General features: G+C 41.0%; 1 protein-coding gene across 1 annotated transcript in view; it reads right to left on the reverse strand.

Annotated features, from left to right (window-relative positions):
* LOC131240400 (dolichyl-diphosphooligosaccharide--protein glycosyltransferase subunit 2) overlaps positions 1-23,685 on the reverse strand; it is a 32,154-nt gene extending 8,469 nt beyond the window's left edge. The window contains exons 1-11 of the mRNA XM_058238603.1: positions 23,548-23,685; positions 23,285-23,423; positions 22,142-22,334; positions 21,929-22,018; positions 21,554-21,616; positions 21,360-21,429; positions 20,521-20,585; positions 14,470-14,524; positions 6,503-6,630; positions 6,290-6,405; positions 4,297-4,366 (exon numbers count right to left, since the gene is read on the reverse strand). Of these exons, the coding sequence (XP_058094586.1) occupies positions 4,297-4,366; positions 6,290-6,405; positions 6,503-6,630; positions 14,470-14,524; positions 20,521-20,585; positions 21,360-21,429; positions 21,554-21,616; positions 21,929-22,018; positions 22,142-22,334; positions 23,285-23,421 (987 nt within the window). The 5' untranslated portion in view covers positions 23,422-23,423; positions 23,548-23,685. The remainder of the gene's footprint in view (positions 1-4,296; positions 4,367-6,289; positions 6,406-6,502; positions 6,631-14,469; positions 14,525-20,520; positions 20,586-21,359; positions 21,430-21,553; positions 21,617-21,928; positions 22,019-22,141; positions 22,335-23,284; positions 23,424-23,547) is intronic.
* Between the last annotated feature and the right edge of the window lie 381 nt (positions 23,686-24,066).

Consider the following 24,066-nt stretch of genomic DNA (forward strand, 5'->3'; position numbering starts at 1 on the left):
TGCACTCAGATTCCTTCTTTGGGCAAAAAGGTAAATAGGAGCTGCTGATTTATATCATGTATGAAAAAAGAGAGAGAAGGGTTAGGGGTGAAGCTGGTGAAGCTGAGAAAGAGGAATGTGGTTGGCCTGGGGGATTGAAGCTCATCCAATGAAGTTAGCATCATGGAATGTAAGAGCCCTTGGCAACCCTGATCGTAGACTTGCTAAAAACGTTTTGTTACGATGACAGGAAGTTAATTTCGTTGTGTTCTGGAAATCAAAGCTTGAGAATGTAAATAGCATCATAATGGATGAGCTATGGGGTTGCAGAAACACAGGCTTTTCCACGTTGCCGGCTTTGGTGCAGGGGGTTGTATCATTCTTATGAGGAATTGTTGGGGTCTTTCTCCATTTTTTGTGAGGTGCTTGATTGTTGAGGGAACTTCATGTGGTACTTGTTGGCTGTTAATAGTCCTAATAATCCGGTCATGTGGATATCACCATAGTGGATGTGCTACCGGGTTGCAGAAAGAAAGGCTTTTCTGCTTTGTCGGTTTTTGGTGCAGCGGTCACAATTGTGGGATGACCTATCAGGGGATCATGTGAAGCAGAACCTCCCATGGTGTGTGGGGGATGACTTCAGTACCATCATATTTGCTATGAAAAGTAAGGGGGCAACCACATCATAAAATACCAATATGGGGGAGGCATACCTGCTTTCAGTTAGAATGGTGATGTAATGGCTCTTGTCATCACTCCATTTCAAGAGGCTTTCATTAAAGATATGCATATTTTGCACAGCATTTTAGTGGGAAATGCGCTCATTGATTCAAGAGCTTTGAGAGGGGAAGCAAGGATCCTTCGTAAGATTAACATGGAAAAGGCATATGACCATGCCAACTAGGATTTCCTTGTATATTCTGTGTAGGATGGGATTTGGCAAGAAATTGATCAATTGGCTTAAAGAGTGTATTCCCTCGGCTTTGTTCTTGGTTTTGGTCAATGAAGATAGTGTCTCGGAATGTTAGAGATCTTGGCAATCCTCACTGTAAAGATTTGTTGTGAAGGATTTGCTAAGAAACCGGCATGAGCAAAGGGCCAAAGGCTCCAATGCAGTGGTAGCACGTAGCACCACCTGGTTGACTGGGAGAGTGAAAGGTTAAAGTTCTGTGGTATGAGCAAAGGCTCCAATGCCTTGACAGACCTTTAGCAGATTGGGAGAAGGCATAAAGCCTAAGTCCCCTGCAGTGGTAGCGCAACCTGCATGGTATTGCGCCTAAAGCAGGAGAGAACTAGTCGCCATCCTTATAATCGGGACAGCTAAAGCTTCCATCCCCGGGGTAGCGCTTGACACTGCACAAGGATCCTAAGCTGTGAACGAGCCTAAACTGCTCAGCATCTCTGGCAATTCTTGACTGTCTCGAGTGCTGCATCTATCCACTCTCCAAGTGAGCACAAAATGCTGCATACTATACAAGCATAAATTTTTCAAGCACCAGTGTTCACCACATACTCTTCTTCAGTCCCACTTGGGTGTGCAGCGTGCTACTCCTAAGCTACCATGAGCCCAAAATGCTTAGCATTAGTGACTATTTGTCCCACAGTGTGCCAGGACATCTTGCTCCAAAGCTGAGCATGAGCTTAAACTGCATAGACTCGGGACATCCTCAATAATTGTCTCCAAGTGTTGCCCCTTCACACCACTCTAATGCTCCAAGGTACTCAGAGCCTAAGTTGAGGGACTTAGGGGTTGCATAAACAAAGGCTTTCCTATCTTGCCAACTATTGGTGCAGCAGGTGGTGTCATTCTTATGGAGAACAATGATAAGTTTCTAGAGGAATGGGTGGGATCTTTCTCCATTTCAGTGAGGTGCTCGACTGTTGGGGAATTTCAGTGGTCCTTATTGGCTATTTATGGTCGTGGTAATCAAAGCTAATCTGGGGGATGGGGGGCTTCAAGCCTTCAACGCAATAAGAATTGTTCATGAAAAGTTCGGGCAGCTGTATTACAAGAGGTATATATGAATTTTTCGACAATGAATGAATGACCTTATCAATTAAAGAGCTTTGGCAAGGGAAGCTGGGATCCTTGTCAGAATGAAATGAAAAAGGCATGTGTCCATGTTGACTGAGATTTCCTTGTATAATCTTTGTGTAGGATGGGATTTGGTGAGAAACTGGACAGTTAGATTAAAGAGTGTATTTCCTCAGCTTCTTCCTTGGTTTTGGTCAATGGGTCACCAACAGGCATCTTCTCTATTTCTAGAAGCCTCATCAAGGAGATCCTGCGTTCCCTTCTTTTTCAGTTGTGGTTAAGTTTGATCATGAGAAAGGCTTCATCTATTGGTATGATTAAGGGATTGAGAGTCAGCATTCCGTAATTGGAAATTTCGAACCTTCAATTTGTGGATGACACACTAGTGAGGTGTGAGGCAACAATGGAGCAAGTATCTAACTTGAAAGGCTTTCTTTAGTGCTGAAAGAAGATTCGCAGTCCTCATCACTAAATCTCTTAGAAAAAGTGATGTGTTTGATGTGACAATAATGAGGATTTGGTAAAGTCAAAGACAGAGGTGTTGGGATGCAAGCTCGGCAAGCTTCCTTGCACTTATTTAGGCATTCCTCTTGGGGGCATGCCGAATGTTGCTTCCACTTGGGATCCCATTATGGAACAAATTGAGAAAAAGTTGGCCATGTGTAAAGGGTTGTATCTATCCCTTGAGGTAGAATTACTCTTACCAGTCTGCCTTGTCGAATATCCCTATTTATTTTATTCCCTTATTCAAGAAGACTCCGCAGTTGCATCAAAAACCAAGCGACTGCAAAGAAATTTAGTGGGAAGGGTTAACTGATTAATTGGGAGAAAGTCTTAAAGCCTTTGAGGGAAGGGGGTTGTTGAAACATTAGATAGAGAAATTGGGCATTGTTGAGCAAATGGTGGTGGGGATTTGGGAGGAACTAGGAGCTCTGTGGAGGAAGTTGTGTGACAGATCAAGGGGATCCAGAGTGAAATGATATTTGCAATACAAGGTGGGTAAGAAGTTAGATGGAGACAATGGAGATATCTAGAGAAATGGGAAATTTTTGGCAATTCAGTTCTTGGTAGGAAAAGGCTTGTAAGTTCATTTTTGGAGGGATGTTGGGTTTGATGATGTGGCCTTTGGGTCATCTTACCAGGCTTTGTTTGAGCTTGTGATTAATAAAGGAGAAAGTTCGGGAGTGTTACGATCCAATGAGGGTAGGCAAGGTTTGGTCGATTAAATTGCAAAGGAACTGTCTGATGAGGGAACATGCATATTTGTGAACCATTTAAACAAGCTAAGCTACGTGTTGATGTGTCAGCATCAGTGGAAGATAGGAAAGTGCGGAAATGGTCGCGCAAGGAGAGTTTTCTGTGAAATTTTTCTTCTTGGCCCTATTGGCAAGGGGAATTCTCCTCCCTGTACAAAAGCATGGAAGTGGTCATTCCCCCAAGAGTAAAGCCATTCGTATGGGTTGCTACAGCGAAGAATATCCTAACTTGGGACAACTTAAAGAAATGGAAGATGTCCTTTCCTAACCTGTGTGCCATGCACAGGAAAGAGGAGGAAATATGAACCTTTTTCTGTCTTGGCCAGGCATTGCATGGACTGTCAACAATGATGTTGGTGCTGCATTGGTTGAATGGCAGAGAGGGCTTTTTATTGGCCTCAAATTTCAATGGAAGTTGGTCTTTTTCGGGATTCTCTGAGGCTTGTGGAAAGAAAGGAACAGCAGAATCTTTAAAGGAAATCATCACCAGTAGCCTTCATTAAGAGAAGAATATCTCTCATGATCATTGACTGGGCTTTGGTTTGTCAGGGATTTTGAGGGCTGTCTATGGACGATTTATTGGGGGACTGGGGATCTTTGTAATTGTTATTTTGTTTGGGGTCTGGGGCTGTTGTTGCCTGTTCTTTTCAAGAGCTTTCGATTGTTGGCTGTCTGTTTCGCTTGTTTGTTTTGGTTGAGTGACAATGGTCACTTGTGTCTGTTAGTTTGTAGTTGCTAGTTTCTTGCTTCATTAATAAAATTTTCACCCTTTAAAATAATAATAAATAAATAAATAATAAATGATCAACTCACTAACATAGTGTTAACAAGTTGGATTATCAGATAAGGCACCAGTTACATAAAACTAGATAGAGCATGAGGGATCAACAACCTCTGCACCAAGCTTGGTGTAGACACTAAATGATAAAAGGATTAGGATTGACCAATTATACTATTATCTCGCAAAAAAATGAAATTTAACAGAAACCAACTCTCACAACAACAGATCCAGAGTGAGTAACACACCTTGAGCTGATCCTTTGAAGATAATGAAAGAACCTTAGCTGGCAGTGATAAAATCAATGGAACGGAAACCCTGGACCAGCAAAAATGGAAGAATCAGCTCCAGCTTTACACAAGAAACTGGGAACTAATGGTCAGAATGGACTAGTAAAGGGCATAACACATTGAGAATATGTGGCAACTGCACTCATTCATGTACATATATTGAAGGATTTTTTTCAAAAATATATTGCAGCTTTTTTGGTTAATCATGATCTGAGAGACAATGAAGTAATTTTTTATTTTTTTTAAAACAAAAAAAAAACAAAGAAAATTTATGGCAGCAAATACCTGGCAACTATAACTATCCTCGAGAAAATTTTTTAGAAGGAGCTCAATTTTGATGGGAGTTCGATAGATTTGGATCATTCAAGACAGTACATAATAGATGGTCCAAATCTGTCTCTGGACCTTTTCATTATGATCGATCAGGAGACCATCCATCAATTGGCAAATGATCAAATGGTCAAAATTATCCAATCAAAGCGATTATCGAGAGGCATTGACAACCAAGCGTGGGTTCCACTGTGTGAACAGTATAGATTGATTATTAGACTTTTTGACAACTCAATATGGATCATTCATTTTATAGACCACCGATAGAATGATTAGAGAACCATCATTAAAACATATAGAAAAAATGGACAATCCAAGGTGGATGGGCACACATTAGATGGTCTAGATTAATCATTGGAGCCATTTTCCACAATCAATTCTGACCTTCCATGCTACCAGTTGTTGATTAAATTATTAGAATCATCAGATCAAGTAACAAAAGAGAGAGAGAGAGAGAGAGAGAGAGAGAGAGAGAGATGGGCAATTGGAGGTGGGGTCAACAAACATGGTAGCTGGTCTAGATCAATCATCTGACCTTTTTTACTACAATCTGCACAAATGTTTCACTAGTCATCAATGAATGGATAAGATTGTTATCTCTCAAAAAAATGAATAAGATTGTCTGAACAAATCCAAGGCGGGGTATACGTGATGGATGCTCCAAACTGATCATAGGACCATTTTCATTACAATTGATCTGGACCATCCATTTTACTGTCCATCAATCAGATGTTAGAATAATTTAATTGAAGTGATTCTTGACAGAGATCAATAACCATGGTGGGCAATCTGATGAGCAGTCTAGTTCAATCATTGATCATTTTGTTCCAAGGGATTCAGCTGCCATTTAATTGACAATTTATCAGCTGGTATTAGTAAGGATTATCCTATCAACATGGTTCTTGAGAGAGATGGGCAATCCAAGGTCTAGCTCGCAAAATTGATGAGAAATTATTGATAAATCATTCTAATCAATTCGGATTGTTCGTTACACTGGGCATTGATGCTTTAGGATCTGCTGATCAAAGTGATTCTTGAAATGTTGAACTCAATGAGGAACCCAAATGATGGATGATTCATGTTGATTACTTGACTTATTTTTTGTAATATCCAGTATGGACCAAACCCTTTAGTAGCCAATCATCTGATGGTCACAATCATCAAATCAAAGCATTAGTCTTAGAGCTCTGTGCAATCAAGTTGGACCCCAAATGATGGATAGTTCAGACTTCAGAGTAATGATTGAACCTTTACATTATAATTCATTCAGATTGCCAACTTGGACAGCCATTGGTTGGATGGTTGGGATCATCTGATCTAAGTGATTCTTAAAGAACATGAGAAATTATTGTGAACGACCCTCTTTAAATGTAAATTTGATAAGACTAGCTAAACGGCAAAAGTTCTAGATAGTGAATTTGGGGAAACAACTAAAAAATAGAAGTGCTAAACTTGCAGTTACAGACCAACAAAATGGCTAAATGTGTGACCAAAAGTTCCAAATACCTTGGGGGGCCCAGGTGTTTGGATTTTGTATATCATCACCTGATGAGGCTTATGCAAAGGGCAACAAGAAGAATGAAACACATGGAAACAATTCCACAGGAATTGGTTTGCTTGCCTATTGTTCTCCAAGCAAGCTAAGGATTCCATTTGGTTGAATAGATCTTTGGTGTTGCCAGGAATTCCAACGCCAAGGAAGAAGTATGCCAAACCCAAGATTTTATCTCCGGGAATCTGCAGAGTCAAACATGAGCTTTGAAGAACAATATAAGAAACATGAACAATATATGACAACATATGCCCTGCATTTCAGTGCATTTGCTGAACTTACATTTAAAGTCCCGGAAGTAACTGCTGCAAATGCTGTGGTCCCACGTACTACTGACGATGTGGTCGAAAGAGGGCCTTGATGTTCACTGGCATCAACAATTTTCTCATCGAAGTACAAGGCTCCATCATCTATAGCGAGGCAATAGTAGTTGAGCAAATATTTAAATTAACCTACCAATTACAAAAAAGTTCCAGAAAATACAAAGAAATACATGTGAAGGCACCATCATCTGCATGTTTATTTTTAATTTATTTTGAATGGTAAGTCAGGGCAGGGAGGACGAGAGATTATCCCTTGGCCTCCTACATCTCTATGTTTTTATTGATATCCATCATCTACAAATTCATTGTCAGTATGCATATCTTTGTTCAAAAGTATTGTCGGTATATGTGGGTGACGTACTAAAATCCATAACTCATTTTCAAATGAGAAAAACTCTGATACTGTGGAAGGGTGTGATGGTTGATATGCAGACATTAGCAATTGTACGCGTGGCACAGAAGTAACTAAAGTTAGACCGTCCAAATGGTGAGATCCACTTTAGATGAATATAAACCAATATCGTCATCATAGCCTTTTCCCACTTAATTGGGATAACTAGTTCGATAACTTAAACCAACATGTACACTAATTTGATAACTTAACTAGTTGATTAGTGGACATTTATTGCATGGTTGAGATGAAGAATAGCCAATGGTTCAAACGCAAAGAAGTGTCAGCAAACCAGAGGGTAAAGCTTTTTAACCAATCTGATATTGGGATGATGGCCAGGCTGCAGTGGTTCCCGCAAATTGGACAAGTTAATTTGAGTTAATGTACCACACGTACAATTTCTGAGTGCTCATATATTGACCATCACTCCACTGTAGTATCAAATAAATCCTTTTTTCTTTCATAAATATAAATGGAAAATAAAAAGATCAATAAATTTCCTAACAAGATCAACATGTTCTCAGGGTAATCAAATAGTTAAATGACAAACTACGTAAACCCATAAAATTGGACAAGATATATTTCATGACTAATGCTCCAAGATCGATATATTTCATGATTAATGCTCCAAGATCGATAAATATGCAAATTTTCTGCATGATACATAATTAGTTCACTGATAGTGCAAAAGTAATAGGCATAGGAGCAAATTGTCAAGGATGTGTTTTTGTGTCATGAAGATGTTGTTCAGGATTAAATGTTAGTCCAAAAGTAACAGCCTGCTTGTTCAATGTCAATTTCAGTCATAAAAGCAATAATTACATATTAGGCTCTCCATGCTGCCCAAACACCAAGCCTTTCAATAGCGGATGGCCTTCACGCATTCAAAACATGGTTTGAGTTCACTTCAAACAAACCAACTAAAGGGTGCATGCTTGTGTAGTAATGAGTCAGGAGAGTGCTGGTTGTCAAAGTGACATCTTGACCAGATATATGAAGCCATTGACTCATGCATGAACATATGTTCTTATGTTAGTATGAAAAACAAGTGATGGTGCTGCCAATTAGGTTTGATGTTTTTAGGAACTCATGCTCACATTCATGCCTAATATGTTCGCACAAGCATGATGAGGACATCGTGCACACGCACGCCTGCACACCACCACCCCTACGCACGTACATACGCAGAAGGAGGACCCCACCATCGATCTGGCTCGATGACGACGTCCAGGGAAGGCCTCCTAGCTAGAAGACAAGTTTTGGTTCAGAAAAGTGGCCCAATAGTCAAGAAAAGCCCACCATGAGATCTCATGATCGTGGCCCACTCGTCGGATTGGTTTTATATTTTAAGTTTTGCTTATTGTTATTATTTAGAACATCGTGAACGCTTTAGATTTTCTTGTTTGGTTTTTATTTTAGTTTACTTCATCGCCAAGTAATAGGTGTCGCACATGGTGCGAGTTTTTGAGTATAGGATTTCTCCCTATAAATAGGCACCCCTTGTAGTTCTTTTCATTCATTGAAGTTAATAAAAAAATTCCTGCTTTATTTTTCTGCTCTCTTCGTGAGTTGTGGAAGAATTCAAAAGTGGGTGTGAAGCCCTCCCTTTTCAAAGGGCTAACTACCGTGGTGCGAAGCCACATCGATCCCAATTCACCCCCATCTTCCATCATCTTTTTTTCCATCTTCCCCCACCATCCATACTTCGAATTTGTCCTTTTGTTGCATCAGATTTCTTCATTGAAGCAGGTTTCCAGATTTCGGCCCACAGGCGAGCTGAAACTTCGGCGGAGCACCACGCACAAACCGTACATCGGATCGAGCTGAAATTTGGAGGTTTTGGAGTCCATCCCTGGCCGACCAGGGCCAAGGTGGCCTTTTTCTGAATAGTGGGCCCCACACACGTGCGGCCGGGATCACACACACGTCCATCTGGACCATTGTTGCTGTCCACACGCGGGATCATCTTTTTGTTCAGGTTTTTATCTTCTTTTATCCTCTCATAGCCATTTTTTTCATGAATCCTAACCCTATATTACATGATCCCTAATTGATTTGCCCCTTTTTATCACCTTAGGGTTCCTTGAATTGAAATTAGGGAATCCCTTGGATTAGGGACTGATTTTTATGCATGAGTAGTTGATTTTATTTCCCTTTGACATTGTTTGGTTTATAATTTTATTGGTCCAGTCCTAGCCTGTCTGGAACCGCATAGATTCCCCTTTAATTGAATGTTTGGATTTTCATGTGGGATGTGGAATTTGTGTGATTGTTTCTGAATTGGTGTGATCTAAGCCTGCAATCTTGCATATCATATTTAATTTTCCATGTCCTGCATCAAATTTGGTATCAAAGCCTAGGGTTCTTGTAGGGGAATTCACCACATATTTAGGATTTTGTTTGTTTGAGTCCTTCATGCATTCAGTCCATCATATATAGCTGAATTTTAGTAACAGTGTGTAGTCTCCTTCATGTAGAGTCTCGTAGGGTCATTTAGTTTTTAGACGCATATAGTTGTCATAGAAGGTCTTTAGGTTGAGCAAGTCAGTGTATGCCCACACGTACGGGTCGCAGTTTCGGTTTGCACCCTACACTAAACATGGAACAATTGCAAGAGTCACTAAACAAGATATCTCAGACGTTGGAGTCTATGATTAAGCGCTTGGAAATGGACCAATGCTGTGAACAGCTTGATGTATGCATTACCAGACTAAAGACCATCGCTATGACAAACCCCACCATTGGGGTAGATGTCCAATCTCAAGCAGGTGGCCTGGAGGATACACTAATGAATGGAGTTGGTCAAGGAATCAATTATGGGTGTGCACTCGGATACCCACCCCATGAGAGACATAAAGACCACTATTTTGAGGGGTACAACATGTGTGGCCTTGTGGCTGGAGAGAGTGCACCAGCGGCTAGTGTAGAGTTACCCACTGAGGCCATTCCGGTAATGGATGAGTTACGTGATATCTTTCCTGATGATCTACCGAATGAGTCTCCCCCTAGGAGGGATATAGAGCATACCAGGACATGGGACGCCGTACTACCCATAGCCAAGTTTGCATACAATAGTTCTGTCAATAGGTCCACAGGTCTAAGTCCTTTTGAAGTCGTTACTGGTTATAAGCCTAGGAAACCTATTGATCTTATCCCCATGTCATTGTCTCATAGGCCATCAGAGTTTGCAGAGTCTTTTGCGCATCACATACATTCATTGCATCAAGAAATCAGGCGAAAGATCACTACTAGTAATGAGCATTACAAACTTTCTGCAGACCTACATAGACGTTTCAAAGAGTTCAATATTGGGGACTCTGTGATGGTCCGTATCAGGCCCGAGCGGTACCCTCCAGGGGCCATTCGTAAGTTACACGCGCGTAGCGCTGGGCCCTTCAAAATTATAAAGCATAACGGTCTCAATGCGTATGAGGTAGATCTTCCACCTTCCATGGGAATTAGTTCCACATTCAACGTGGAGGATCTAGTTGCTTTTCAAGGACCCACTGATACTTTGTCCAGCCCTTCGCCCACCCATCCTGATGTCCCAACCTTACCCTTTGATCCATGGCCTCTTCCCGACCTTTCATCTCAGCCTCTGCCTTCCATACCTAGCCTTCACACACCCAGAGAGGAAATAGAGGATATCTTGGACCATGAGATAATTTCCACGTCGGATGGCGGGTTTTAAATACCTAGTTAAATGGAAGTCACGCCCAACTTCGGACAAGTGGCTCACCGAGGAGGAGCTTCAAAGACTTGATCCTGACTCCTGGAGCGGTTCAGAAGTTTTATTTCGCCGATGGCGAAATCTTCGCAGGGAGTGAGTTTGATGAGGACATCGTGCACACGCACGCCCGCACACCACCACCCCTACGCACGTACATACGCAGAAGGAGGACCCCACCATCGATCTGGCTCGATGACGACGTCTAGTGGGAGAGCCTCCTAGCTAGAAGACAAGTTTTGGTTCGGAAAAGTGGGCCGTTAGTCAAGAAAAGCCCACCATGAGATCTCATGATCGTGGCCCACTTCGTCGGATTGGTTTTATATTTTAAGTTTTGCTTATTGTTATTATTTAGAACATCGTGAACGCTTTAGATTTTCTTGTTTGGTTTTTATTTTAGTTTACTTCATCGCCAAGTAATAGGTGTCGCACATGGTGCGAGTATTTAGTATAGGATTTCTCACTATAAATAGGCACCCCTTGTAGTTCTTTTCATTCATTGAAGTTAATAAAAAATTCTGCTTTATTTTTCACTCTCTTCGTGAGTTGTGGAAGAATTCAAAAGTGGGTGTGAAGCCCTCCCTTTTGAAGGGCTAACTACGTGGTGCGAAGCCACATCGATCCCAATTCACCCCATCTTCCATCATCTTTTTTCCATCTTCCCCCACCATCCATACTTGAATTTGTCCTTTTGTTGCATCGATTTCTTCATTGAAGCAGTTTTCCAGATTTCGGCCCGCAGGCGAGCTGAAACTTCGGCGGAGCACCACGCACAAACCGTACATCGGATCGAGCTGAAATTTGGAGGTTTTGGAGTCCATCCCTGGCCGACCAGGGCCAAGGTGGCCTTTTTCTGAATAGTGGGCCCCACACACGTGCGGCCGGGATCACACACACGTCCATCTGGACCATTGTTGCTGTCCACACGCGGGATCATCCTTTTGTTCAGGTTTTTATCTTCTTTTATCCTCTCATAGCCGTTTTTTTCATGAATCCTAACCCTATATTACATGATCCCTAATTGATTTGCCCATTTTTATCACCTTAGGGTTCCTTGAATTGAAATTAGGGAATCCCTTGGATTAGGGACTGATTTTTATGCATGAGTAGTTGATTTTATTTCCCTTTGACATTGTTTGGTTTATAATTTTATTGGTCCAGTCCTAGCCTGTGTTCCCCTTTCTAATTGAATGTTTGGATTTTCATGTGGGATGTGGAATTTGTGTGATTGTTTCTGAATTGGTGTGATCTAAGCCTGCAATCTTGCATATCATATTTAATTTTCCATGTCCTGCATCAAAGCATGTGTGTATGAGATGAACAAATGGAGGACCTCATATTAGTACCAAGATCATGTTAGATGGGTGGAGTTAGCAAAATCTCTACTGTATATAACGAGAGTAGCTAGGGGGGAAAATTTCGCAATCAGTTTTCCAAATAGGTAAAACTGTGCATTATCAAAGAGCATGGGAACGGCTTTAAACCAAAATAAAGGGTGTTTACATAAAGGTGAAGCCATCAAATTGATCTCCTCTCTCCACCTGCCTGGTCTCATACAATAGCTCACCATCGTTTTGAAATTAGCAGGGAATCATCTCGTAATACATGGTGCACATATACGGCAATCCACACCACCCAAATCATAGGATGCATTATGATGGAGCATATCTATAAAATCACAATGATCAAGCAATCATAACCATCCAATTTATGGCTTTCAAATGCATAATTAGACTTAGAAGTAAAATAGTGAGTCGTCCAAGTTCCAAAAGCCAAAACAGATGGTAACCACCATGTTCACAATGAAGTTTTCACTCTGTGCTCTAAATAGATCAGCAATATGGGTTGTACAGATTGCCCTGCAATTATGCCATGTGTACGCCTAAAGAGTCACCACCGTTTTTAAAATGGCAGTGTAACTATCATGTTCACGGTGAAGTTTTTACACCATGCTCTAATTAGGTCAGCAATATGGGTTGTCTAGATTGCCCTGCAATTATGCCATGTGTACGGCTAAAGAGTCGCCGTTTTTAAAATGGCAGTGAAACTAACCTGTGAAATCATGCAAGTCCTCCCCTGAGGGTGTTTGTAGCAGGGTGGTGTTTATATAAGGGAGTGGGTTCCCTGATTATTGAGTGGGTCCCCTGTTTGTAGAGTTTTCTCCTTTTTGTTTCTGTTTCTTTGTTGCTCTCTTGTTCGCTTTTTGGCCTTCTAGCCCTAATAATATTTTCATCTTTCCAAAAAACAAAAAGCCTGCAAAACGAATCCTACTTTCTACAACTGCTCCCCTCCATCTCCCATGATTTGCAAAATTTCCTCTCTCCATGTGCCACCTTAACTAGTAGCCTTTTAAATGTTGTGAATGTTTTCTAGAAGTCATTCATACTCACACATGAATGAGAGAGAGAGAGAGAGAGAGAGAGAGAGGAACATGCATTCACGTGCAGGCATTTCAGTGGCAACCTTAGATGCAATATCTATTTACTAGTGTTGTCAAAATCCTACAATTTACGATTTACAATTTGAGTTGAATCTTAAGCAAAACAAATTGAATCCCACCTTTGAATCCCTTTGAATCTAAAGCAAACGATTTGAGTTGAATCAATCCTACGATTTACGATTCAAATTATACTTGTTCTCTTCTATTTCTTAAGCTTTACTTGGCTTTCATTTTATATTTTTAAATTGGTTGGGGCTTTAAGAATCATTTAGAAAGGAAACAAAAAAAACCTTCAAAACGAAAAAGAATCATTTAGAAAAAGGTAAATTATTTTATTTTGTTCTTTATAAGATACTAAGTGACATAAACTCTTCAACATTAAATCGTAGAGCTTTTTTTATGGTTTCTTACTTCTTGACTGGTTGAAACACCAAATTGATGTGTGACTTATCTGGAATGTTTTTATAGATGGTTACGATCATGTTGACTTATATGTATTGTGGAATGCCAGTTAGAAATCAAAATATCTTTTTCTGTCAGTCTACAGAATCAAACGCCGCTTTTCCAACGTGATTCTACATTCAAGACAGTTAACGAGAACATAAATGATCAAAAGATCCCTGTATGGTTTTCAAGGATCCTTTGACACTATCATGACATGGTATTATTTGGTGCATATTGACGGCAAAAGGATGATTGTTAAGTTTTTAAATTTTTTCCTGATTCGTTTATATTTTTTATATTTTTAAGAAAATCATAAGAAACCATATGATTTACAATACAATTTGTGATTCGATACAATTCAACCCCTATTCTGATTTGCAATACGACGACGATTTTGAAAACATTGTCATTTACCATTTTTCCAGGATGTAGGTGATGCAGGACCAACAATGGTAGGATATTGCTTGGCAGAATCAGCCGACTGCATTTTATAGTAGTTGCAGATAATGCGGTCTCACTGGACAAAGAAGACAGTTCTCACATGGTTGTCACCATTGTTCAGTACATTGAGACGAAGCCCAGTTGGCCCAACTAAAGAATCTAACAAGCTCAGACCAAGCAGACACGACACAGACAGGTCTTCATCATTTTGGCCAGTTAATGTCCATGACTTCATCTTTTATAATTTGAAACCTTTGGGACCTATATACAGGAGAGCTCCTCTGCTTCCAGTGGTTCAATCACAAAAGTCCCGGTCATGGAATATGATACATGAAAATTTAGCAATTTTACTTTACCTCAAACAAACAAAAATATAAGAACAAGAAAGGTGGTCAAGGAAATAAAAGAAAAAAAAAAAGTGCATGCACAGAAGGAAATAGGTACACAACGAAGAAAGGGAAAAGGGCAATAGGGCGTGCGTACCATAGCTCTCAAGAGTGTCAAACAGCTTCACTATGTCATTTTTTACGATGCCAATCTGTTAAGAATGAAACTGCAAGATTTAGATGGAAAAATAATCTATGAAGATTTCAAAAGATAATATTCAAGTTTAAGAATCAAATGATAAGATTGGAACATGAGCATGTTATCTAGAGAAATGATTTTTTTATTTTTTTTTTTAAGATTTATATCGATGGAAATAAAGATAAATGTGTTAGATTGTGAGAAAAAAAAAATATTCACTGGAAATCAAAGAGTTCACCATGGTGATTTGGATAAATTCCTCTTGCTGTTGAACACCAGCTGAGTGATGCCTCAAAAAATGGGGGACTTGTCAGCCAAGTGCCATTTTGTGCAGTCAGGGAGGAAGAAGAAGCTGATTTGGTATGGCTAGAGCCAACAACATGTTCAAGGGCAATCCATTGGAGCATTTTCAGAGTAGGGGGGATCTTTTTGTACTAGTTGGATGATCTCTAATCATCCGTTTTGTACTCTTTCCCCATTTTCCTTTTTAATGAAATTTTGACTAGCACTTTAAAAAAGAAGAAGAAGAAGAAGAAGAAGAAGAAGAAGAAGAAGAAAAAAAGAAAGAAAGAAAGAAATCAATAATCATTAGACAGAGAAGAAATGGTACTCAAATCACAACAAAGGCAACAGGCAAAAACCACAAATATGTGATAAAACAATGGCCAAGATACAAATCCAACACAGGATATGATTATCCGAGTCCCTATGACTTGACTTGAGAGGCATGGAATCCACTTTTACAAAATTAAAAAGAACTCTGGAAAGGGACAAAATTCAGCCAATACTAACAAATATATTGGCAAACTGAAATCTAGTTGACTTGGCAAGACACAACTTGACCGGATCCATTAACAGGTTTAACAATTCTGCAATAATGATCATGTCCGTACAAAATGGATTGAAGTATCATGGAGTCTTCCAGCATCTCCTAGCCCTTTGAATTTTTATTTTTTTTAAAATATGACAAGACGCTCACGCTCAAAGCAAGGTCAGTCGAAGCCTCTTGAGGCAAGAAGGTTCGAAGCTTATCTCGTGGTAGAGAAGCATATCTCAAGAGAGAAGATCGAACCGCCTTCTTTGTTCCATCTGAAATTAGAGAAGGAGATTCTAAGGAGCAGAGCAATAGAGATGGAAGACGACATTTGGGGAAAAACGCTCCATCCGGATGGAGGAAGCCATCAAAATGTAAAGGTGTCATCAAAGAGGCATCAGAAGACGTTCACCACCCAAGAAGTGGAGAGTGGATCCAAGTCACAAGAATAAAGCTAGAGAGGAAAGAGTAAAGCCAAGGGGTTCAGGATGGGGGGATCCATTACAAGAGCTTCCCACTATTTTCATAATAGGATTCCCAGAAGAGTGGATGGACCTCCACTTCTCAAGAGTGTTTGGTAAGTTCAAGTCGGTCGGGGAAGTTATCCCTAAGGTTCATGGCTCATTTGTTATCAAGGGCTTCGCCTTCATACAGATGCGTTGCTCTGAGGAAATGAACAAGGCCACAAAGGGACTCCATGCAAAAGCTTTGGAGGAAGTAAGCTTAGATTTCGAAGGGCTTGGTACAGCCCAGAGAAGGTGAACCAGGAGACAAAAAAGAAGATCGACAAGAGTCTCACCCATCCAAAGATCGCTATAGGAAGCTTCTGAGGCTTAAAGAAGTTCAACAGAGGGAAGAAATTTGAGGACTCGAGGGGGATAGCTAAAAGTGGCACCCTTTGGAGCGATGAAGTAATACTATGAAGCAGTGAAGAAGGCCCCTCAGGAGATGCACTGATGTAAGACAATTAACCACTTGCTCTAAAAGCTCAAACTGATAAAGCATGGCGAATCAATCCCTTTATCTCATAGCCCAAGCCCCACTTCACATGGGTTCCGCTTCACACGGGTGGGGCCCGCCTCATACGAGCCACCCGCCTCACATTGGCCGCCCACCTTGAGTGTGCCCCTGCATCCTACAAGCCACCCCACTCGAGCCCTGTGTGAAAATGCCCCTGCATTATGCACTTAGTCATGCCTAACGAGGAATTCGATGATCAATTTAACCCTATGACATTGGTGAGAGGTGGGGCTTGGATGGAAGTCTCCAAGGACTCGATGGTGAAGGTCCATCCTCTGGTAATAAAGAATGCCTAGAAGAACTTGTTGTGGAGTGAGGTGGCTATCCTTAAGCCAAGAGCTACAATTGCCAAGCTGGATGAATGGTTAGACCAAAGCCACAAGGTGGGGCACAACGATAAAATCCTTTTATCTTTTTGAGGAACCAAAGGTTTCGATTTCTCTTCAACAAACAAAGAACATCGATAGTATGATCCTAGTTAGCCACCTATTCAGGAATGGTTCAGCAGTCTCTATCATCAAATGGGTGGAAATATCGAAGATCGGGACGACTGAAAACTAGTTTCAACTGTCCCGTTTCAACCCTGGAACTATGGTTCGAGGAGGCCATGGTGGTGGGGTCCTGCCTAAAGGAGGTGGTTGTTATCGACCCGACAACAAAGTGTTGGGAAGATCTTGGGGCGGTTAGAGTCTACATCATGATGAAGAAATCGACCAAAGTTCAAGACTGGATAGTAGTCATGGTCAGCAAAGAGGAATCCTTCATCCGCGTCATCAGGGAAAGGGACAATCTCAAGGACAGGTTCCCTGTTGAATGTAGGGAGCAGAGCTATGGGCGTGAGGGATGGAGGAGCATTTTTTTAGTACTCTCATGGAGCAACAAATATCGAATCTAAGACATGCTCATTTGAGATTGTCGTACAAGCACCAGTGAGGGACTCCATCCAGAATCGAAGCCCATATACCCTGACATTGAGCAGCAGTAAAGCGACAACAAGACAGGTGTCTTATATACATGGAGCCTCATTGCCTTTCCATCCCACCGCTCCTTCCAAAGGATAGGCCTACCATGTGGATCGTATATCACCGCTTGTTAGAAAGCATCGAAAGGAGGGAGCCCGGAAGTCTGGACACATAGGCAATGCTTGTCGAAAGGAGAGTGGTACACATGGCTCGAGGATGGCAAGGGGCTATCAGTAGCCATAGAGATCGGGGGGAAGATAATCAGTCACGCGTCTATGCAATAACCACATCAGGCGGCAAAGAAACATCGACAACGATAGACAAGTTGGCACCGAGAATGATACTGTCAATCAATGCTTGCTTAACATATCCTATCAGGCAACGGTTGTCAATCCTCTCACTGAAGAGCTCAACACGTGGCCAGATTGAGGTCCAACAATATCAAGAAGGTTTCTTCACTCCCCTGCACATGACACATGCCCGATACTTGGACAAGAGCTGCCTTGGGCATTTTCTCACATGCATGTGAAGGAGGCCTTAAGTCCGGTTCATGTGGAAGATATTTTCAATCCTGCCACATGATGCAACCCTTTCCCGAAAGAAAAAACTTAGATCTGCGATGTTGTGGTCAACTTTTTCTCCAATCTCCTTTCAGAAGAGAAATGGAAACGACCGAGTCTTGATAATCTGCAATTTGATCGCCCATATAAAGAGGAAGCCTCTACTCTTGAAACTACCTTCTTGGAGTCAGAGATTAAAGTTGTGGTACTCATTCTTTGTAGAAATAAAGCCCTTGGGTAGGATGGGTTATCCCCTAACCTTCTTCCAAACTTTTTGGGAGATGGTTAGCAGTGATCTGCTAAACTTCGTGTGCAAATTCTTCAAGTTAGCCCAGTTGTCATTTGAGATGGGTTAACTCCTTAACCATCATTTCTAAATTCGAAGGGGGTGAGGGCTTGAAGGAGTTCAGACCTATTAGCCTAATAGGCATCCCTTGCAAGATCTTATCTAAGATCCTAGCTAGCATATTTCAGGCTGCTCTTCCTAAAGTGATATCTCCACCTCAGAATGCATTCATATCTGGAAGGCAAATTCTTGATTGTGCACTCTTGGCTCGTGAATGCATCGGCTCATGCCATAAGGTGGGCGGGAAAGGAATAGTATGCAAGCTTGATTTGGAGAAAGCCTATGATCATGTAGATTGGAGCTTTCTAGACTACATGTTGGTTCGGATGGGTTGCAATCCTTATTTGAGAAAGTAGATCCAAGTGGGCATCCAATCGGTAAAATTCTCATTCCTATCAAATGGATCTCCCTTCAACTACTTTAGGGCTTCTCGATGTCTACACCAAGGGGATCCTCTCTTGCCATTGATGTTCTTGGTAGTCTTTGAGGCTCTTAGCAAGATGTTGCATAAGGGCGTATCCACAAAGTTGTTCAAACTAAAAGGCTTTAAAGTGGAGAAATGGATTTGTTGGCTTTAAAGTGGAGAAATGGATTTGTTGATCTCCCACTTGCAATTTGCAGATGACACAAGTATCTTCTGTGTGGTCGTCGAGTCCATGGAGGATACATTTGAGGAAAATCATCAGATGCTTCGAGGTGGTCTCAGGGCAAAAGGTTAACATATCCAAGATCGGGATCCTCAAAATTCATCTTCTCCAGACAAAATCTCAAGGATGGTTGATACCTTCAGAAGCAAGGCTAGATCCTTCCCATCGACGTTGTTCGACCTATCCCCCTGAATGGGAAAACCGGCCAAGCACCTATAGGATGGGGCTGTAGAGAAGATGGAGAGGGCACTTTCCCCGTGGAAGAGTAGGGACCTTTCCTCAGGAGAAAGAATCACTCTCGATAAGGATGCTTTATCAAATCTCCCCTTATATTTTATGTCTCTCTTCAGATGTCCTAGATCAGTGTCAGAAAGGCCAAGGGGAGATTTTTTTTTGGCGAGTTGCATCTAAAGGCAAGTTTCCCTTATTGGATTGGAGGGAAGTATGTAAACCCTTCAGGGAACGTGGCGCCAATATCATAAGCCTAGAGGACATCAACACAATGCTTTTGAGGAAGTGGGTTTGCAAATTCGAAGTGGAAGAGAACCAATCATGGAGGATCATGTTAGGAAGAAAATACAATGATTCTAGAAGTGGTTGGTGGATCATGGAATCATCCCTATGCAGGGCCTCCAACACCTGGAAATCGATCGGTCACGTGGGGAGTAAAGTTAAGAAGGGGATCAGCTTCTCTGTCAAGACGGGGAAGTGCATTTGCTTTTGGGATGGTGCCTAGATGAAGGAAAATCCTCTTATATAGGAGTTTCCCAATCTAGCCAACCTATCTCCAGTCGCGGACATTTCTATTACGGATTGCTTCTCCGACAGTGTGACGGCTCCACCATGCAAGCGAAATCTTTTCGATCACAAGGGAGAGGAATTGGTGAGGTTTCTCTCTCATCTCCAAGGAATTTGTCCCAAATACTATGGTTTGACGAAGAAAGAAATCAGGCAAGTATTCTATGCGCTCCTTCGACCGAACCTCCCATCATGTCCCTGAAGGTAGCTCAGAAGAAAGCCATGGTCATCCCAAACATCTACCTTATGTGCATGGAAGACGTGGAATCGATGGATCATCTTTTCATCCACCATCCTTTCCCTTGGAGTTGTGGACTACCATTTTTTTATTCCTTCAAAGTCGCTTTAGTCATTTCAGGCTCCATCGAAGATCTATTCCTCACATGGCATGAAGGTGATCCCAGGGAAAATGAAAAGTATAAATGGCGGATATCCTTGTTAGCAGAAGGCCTTTGGTCTTTCTAGGAAGAGGAACAATCATTGCTTTCAAAATAGTAGCAGTTCCCTCACAGAAGGCTCTAGAAATGTTTTTAGATGCATATTTGATTATATGGGCTGATTTTTTATTTTATTTTTTTAGGTCCAGCGCTGGCAATGGCTAGCTGTTGTTTTTGCTTGTTGTTGTATTCTTTGCCTTTTGGCTTTCTAATAAATTTCATTGCTTCTCAAAAAAAAAAAAAAAAAAAAAATCTAAATAAACAATACACACACATGACTTAGAATATTCTTTCTTATGAGAGGAGGCCTGAAAATGTTAGAAGCATTGCCGTTTGCCACTTATAGAACTTTTTTTTTTTTGAAGGGTCACTTATAGAACTTATAGAGATACCCTAACCCAGAATTAGAAAGACAGGTGCCTTACCATAGATTGATCAACATCAGAACCTGCTAATGAAACCACTCCAGAGAGTGCCTCGAGTGCTACCCCTGCAAGAAGCAGGGTAATCCACAGAGATCAGAATGTCAGAGCCAAAGCCAAACATACAGCCATGACCATTAAACAACTACAACAAACATTTAGCGTCCCTTACAAGAACTGCAAAATAGGGATTGGTTCAGTAACTTAGGTAGAACCCATTTGTTTTATATTCAGAGTGGAATGGAAAACAAAAGCCACATTACGGGCCCATTTGGACACACCCTTAAAAGAGGTGTTTGCACCAAAATGGGTTAGAGCCAAACACAAGTTTGTGATGAACTTACGCAAACCCTTCTCATCTCCCACTAGAAAAGAGGTGATAAAAAGCCAACTTCACAAAAGGGCTGGCTGAAAAGTAAAGAAAAAAAAAAGAGAGAGACAAAACAGGCGCAAAAACCCCTTTTGCAGAAGTGCATTCAATGGGCCCTAAGCTAGGTTCAATTGTCCTGATTCCTCAGCCCCAAAAATGTAAGCCTGCACATTCTTATCACGCTTGAGAAGAACACATCCCATCTCCCACTGTATGAGGCAACTATGAAATACATCCTCAGTAGCAAGGGAAAACAGCAAAAGAGATAGATGAGGCTGCTAAATTCTGAGTTTAACATTATAACCACCAGACATGGGGCCATTTGCTTGAAAATTAACTCCAGCAAACATTTGTAATTGGTAAAGAAACTTAAAAATCATTAACCAATGTGAAGCAAGGTCAATTGCTTCCAAATCCAAGAAACCAATGAAGTTGCGTAAAATTTGAAAAAACAAAGTATAGAATTAAGTACCAGCAGCATATGTACTAGATTCTGCACCATTAGAATTATAGCGCCATCTTCCATCACTCTGACTGAGTGCCTGTCAGTAACAATGCACTGATTATTTGTAGTTTGTCATTGCAAATGGAAATGGCAAAGAATCATCAATGAGTACATAAATGGAAATCAGAGAAGAAAATGAAGCATGAAACATATTTACTGACCTTGATGGAATGAAAAATGCCATCTGCATCCTCGAGAAGGACATTGATTTTGGAATCTTGATCCTTCATAACAAAAATAGAAGAAATGAACCAAAAGCAATGGTACTGAAATAGCATAGAGTTTCTTGCAGAGAGGCACCCAAATCAAATACAGTATCACATTTTAATGGCTAATATAAACAAGAGAAAAAGAACGTCGCTGGTAAAGAAGCGAAAGATTTGAAAGAGTCAGAAAAATGACAAACTGCTCTGGGGAACCTAGCACTTAATGGAAGGAGCGGTAGCATAAAAATAAAATTAATAACAATAATAAGACAATGGCATCAATACAGATGTGTAACCTTGATAATCAACAAGATTGGTGAAAATGTTTACCTTGATAAGCACCAAGCTTCCAATAGAGTAGTAGAAGTCAAGTAGGGTACTTGCATCCTTAATGGCAGCTTGAAGTTTTGAAGCAACATCCTTTAAAGAAATCAGCATGTTAGGACCAATGACAAGTATATAGCTTTATAAAATACAAAATAAACTATTTATGCTAACCACAAAGTTATCAGATGATCGGTGCTTAAAGCTTAGAAAAGGCACCTCAAAAACTCTGGCATCAATTTGGCATCCTAGGATGCTGTTAACTCTAAGAGCATAGAACAAGTCCTTTGCCTTAGAAGATGTTGAAACAAGTGTCTCCACTACTAGTGGGCATGTTGCAGGACTTATATCTGCATTTTTCTCAATGCCAAGAATCTGAAACGTTCTTAGTGCCTCGTAAGTTTCTTCCAAGCTGTAGAAGAATAAAACTAAATTAGCCAATGAATGTTGCATTCTAGAGATGCCTATAATCCAATGGATAGACTAATTGAGAGCCATAAGAAACTAATATCTACAGAAATTGTAATGTTGGAAGAAAATAAAGGATTAAAAAAATGTCAACAAAATAAATGGTAAAATATGCCTCACATGGAAACAGACCGCTGTAATTGTGTGGATGAAATATTCTCAAAATTGAACCAGATCGTAAAGGTCATTTATCTTTTTTAAGATAGTTATAAGTACAAAAGTACCAAAAAATTATGGAAAAACAAGTCACGGACAATCCATCACAGACAGACATTGAGCAACAATGTTTAACTAATATACGGCATTCCTTGACATTTTTTAATAGCAATGAACAGTACAATGCATACAGACAAAATCAGACACACTGAAGAAGTCAGTGTTAGCATGCTACATACAGCCCATTTCATGAAAGCTGCACTCCAATTCCCGATACCCAGAAAAAAAAGATATTGAGTATTGACAGAGTGGTTAATGATAATTCACATCGATTCGAACTCGAAATTGTCAATGCGAAAATGTAGAGTCAATGCCCGTATCACAATATGCATGCCGTGCACTGGCCTGGCAACATGGACTCCACATTGTGGCCCACTGCAGATGGGTGACATAGACATAGCCCCATCCATGGAGCTCCATGACGAATGTAGCCAACCGCCCATTTTGTTTCCAACACCCGGCTAGAACACTGTCCATCAGAAGCATGGATTGTCCGATTGGCATGATTCTGCCATGTGAACCACGCAAAGTAACGCCAACCACATGGATGATCCGGATCAATATCACCACGGCCGTGTGGGCCACAGATGGCACTCACCACAATTGCAGTGTTCCTATAGCGAACTATACAAAAGCGAAAAAAAATGGAACTAGGATCTTAGCTGAATTCCATCAAACCTTGCAAAAGATCCATCGACTGGTGAAAACAGCTCTAGCGCGGCGGATCGGTGACCGTCCGATATCGGCCGAAAGACCGCGGCATCGCAGACGGACAGCAAGAGGATCAAGACCAGAAACCCTAGGTTCCTGGCCATGCCTGCAAAAGAAAGGAGAAAATGTAAGAGGAAATGGATGGCATGGATCTGAGAGATCGGTGATCTGAGGTTTCTGAGAGAAGCAAGGGTTTTTGGGGTTTTGGGGAACAGATCTTACAGACGCACCTTTCAGAGAGGGAGATTTCTAGGGTTTTGGGTGAAGACTGGCAAGACGAGAGTTCTACTGCCGTCGTGGAAAAGACTTAGGAGAGGGCTTCGACTGTTTTAAGTCGATGGAAGTGACGATGACTACAAGTCTACGCAATTTAGAGCCTTTGCGAAGGTTGTGATGGACGCGGGTTTGGTTAGTGACGCTACCACCAGCCCGGTGCATAGTGGTCGGTGCTATGTGGACCCCACCATGATGTATGTATTTTATCCGCGCCGTCCATCCATTTTTAAAGATAATTTTAGGTTAATACCAAAATTTTAGATAAACGTAAATCTCAGGTGTACCACATGGGAAAACAATAGTGATTGAATGTCCACCATTAAAAACCTCCTAAGGCCCACTGTAATGGTTATTGGACGTCTGACTTGTTAATTAGGCCCTACAGACTTGGATGAAGGGAATATAATATATATATATATATATATATGCTTGATCCAAAACTTTCGTGGGCCCCAATAATTTTTAATGGTGGG

This window comes from Magnolia sinica, chromosome 3 (assembly GCF_029962835.1).
Source record: "Magnolia sinica isolate HGM2019 chromosome 3, MsV1, whole genome shotgun sequence".
Lineage (NCBI taxonomy): Eukaryota > Viridiplantae > Streptophyta > Magnoliopsida > Magnoliales > Magnoliaceae > Magnolia > Magnolia sinica.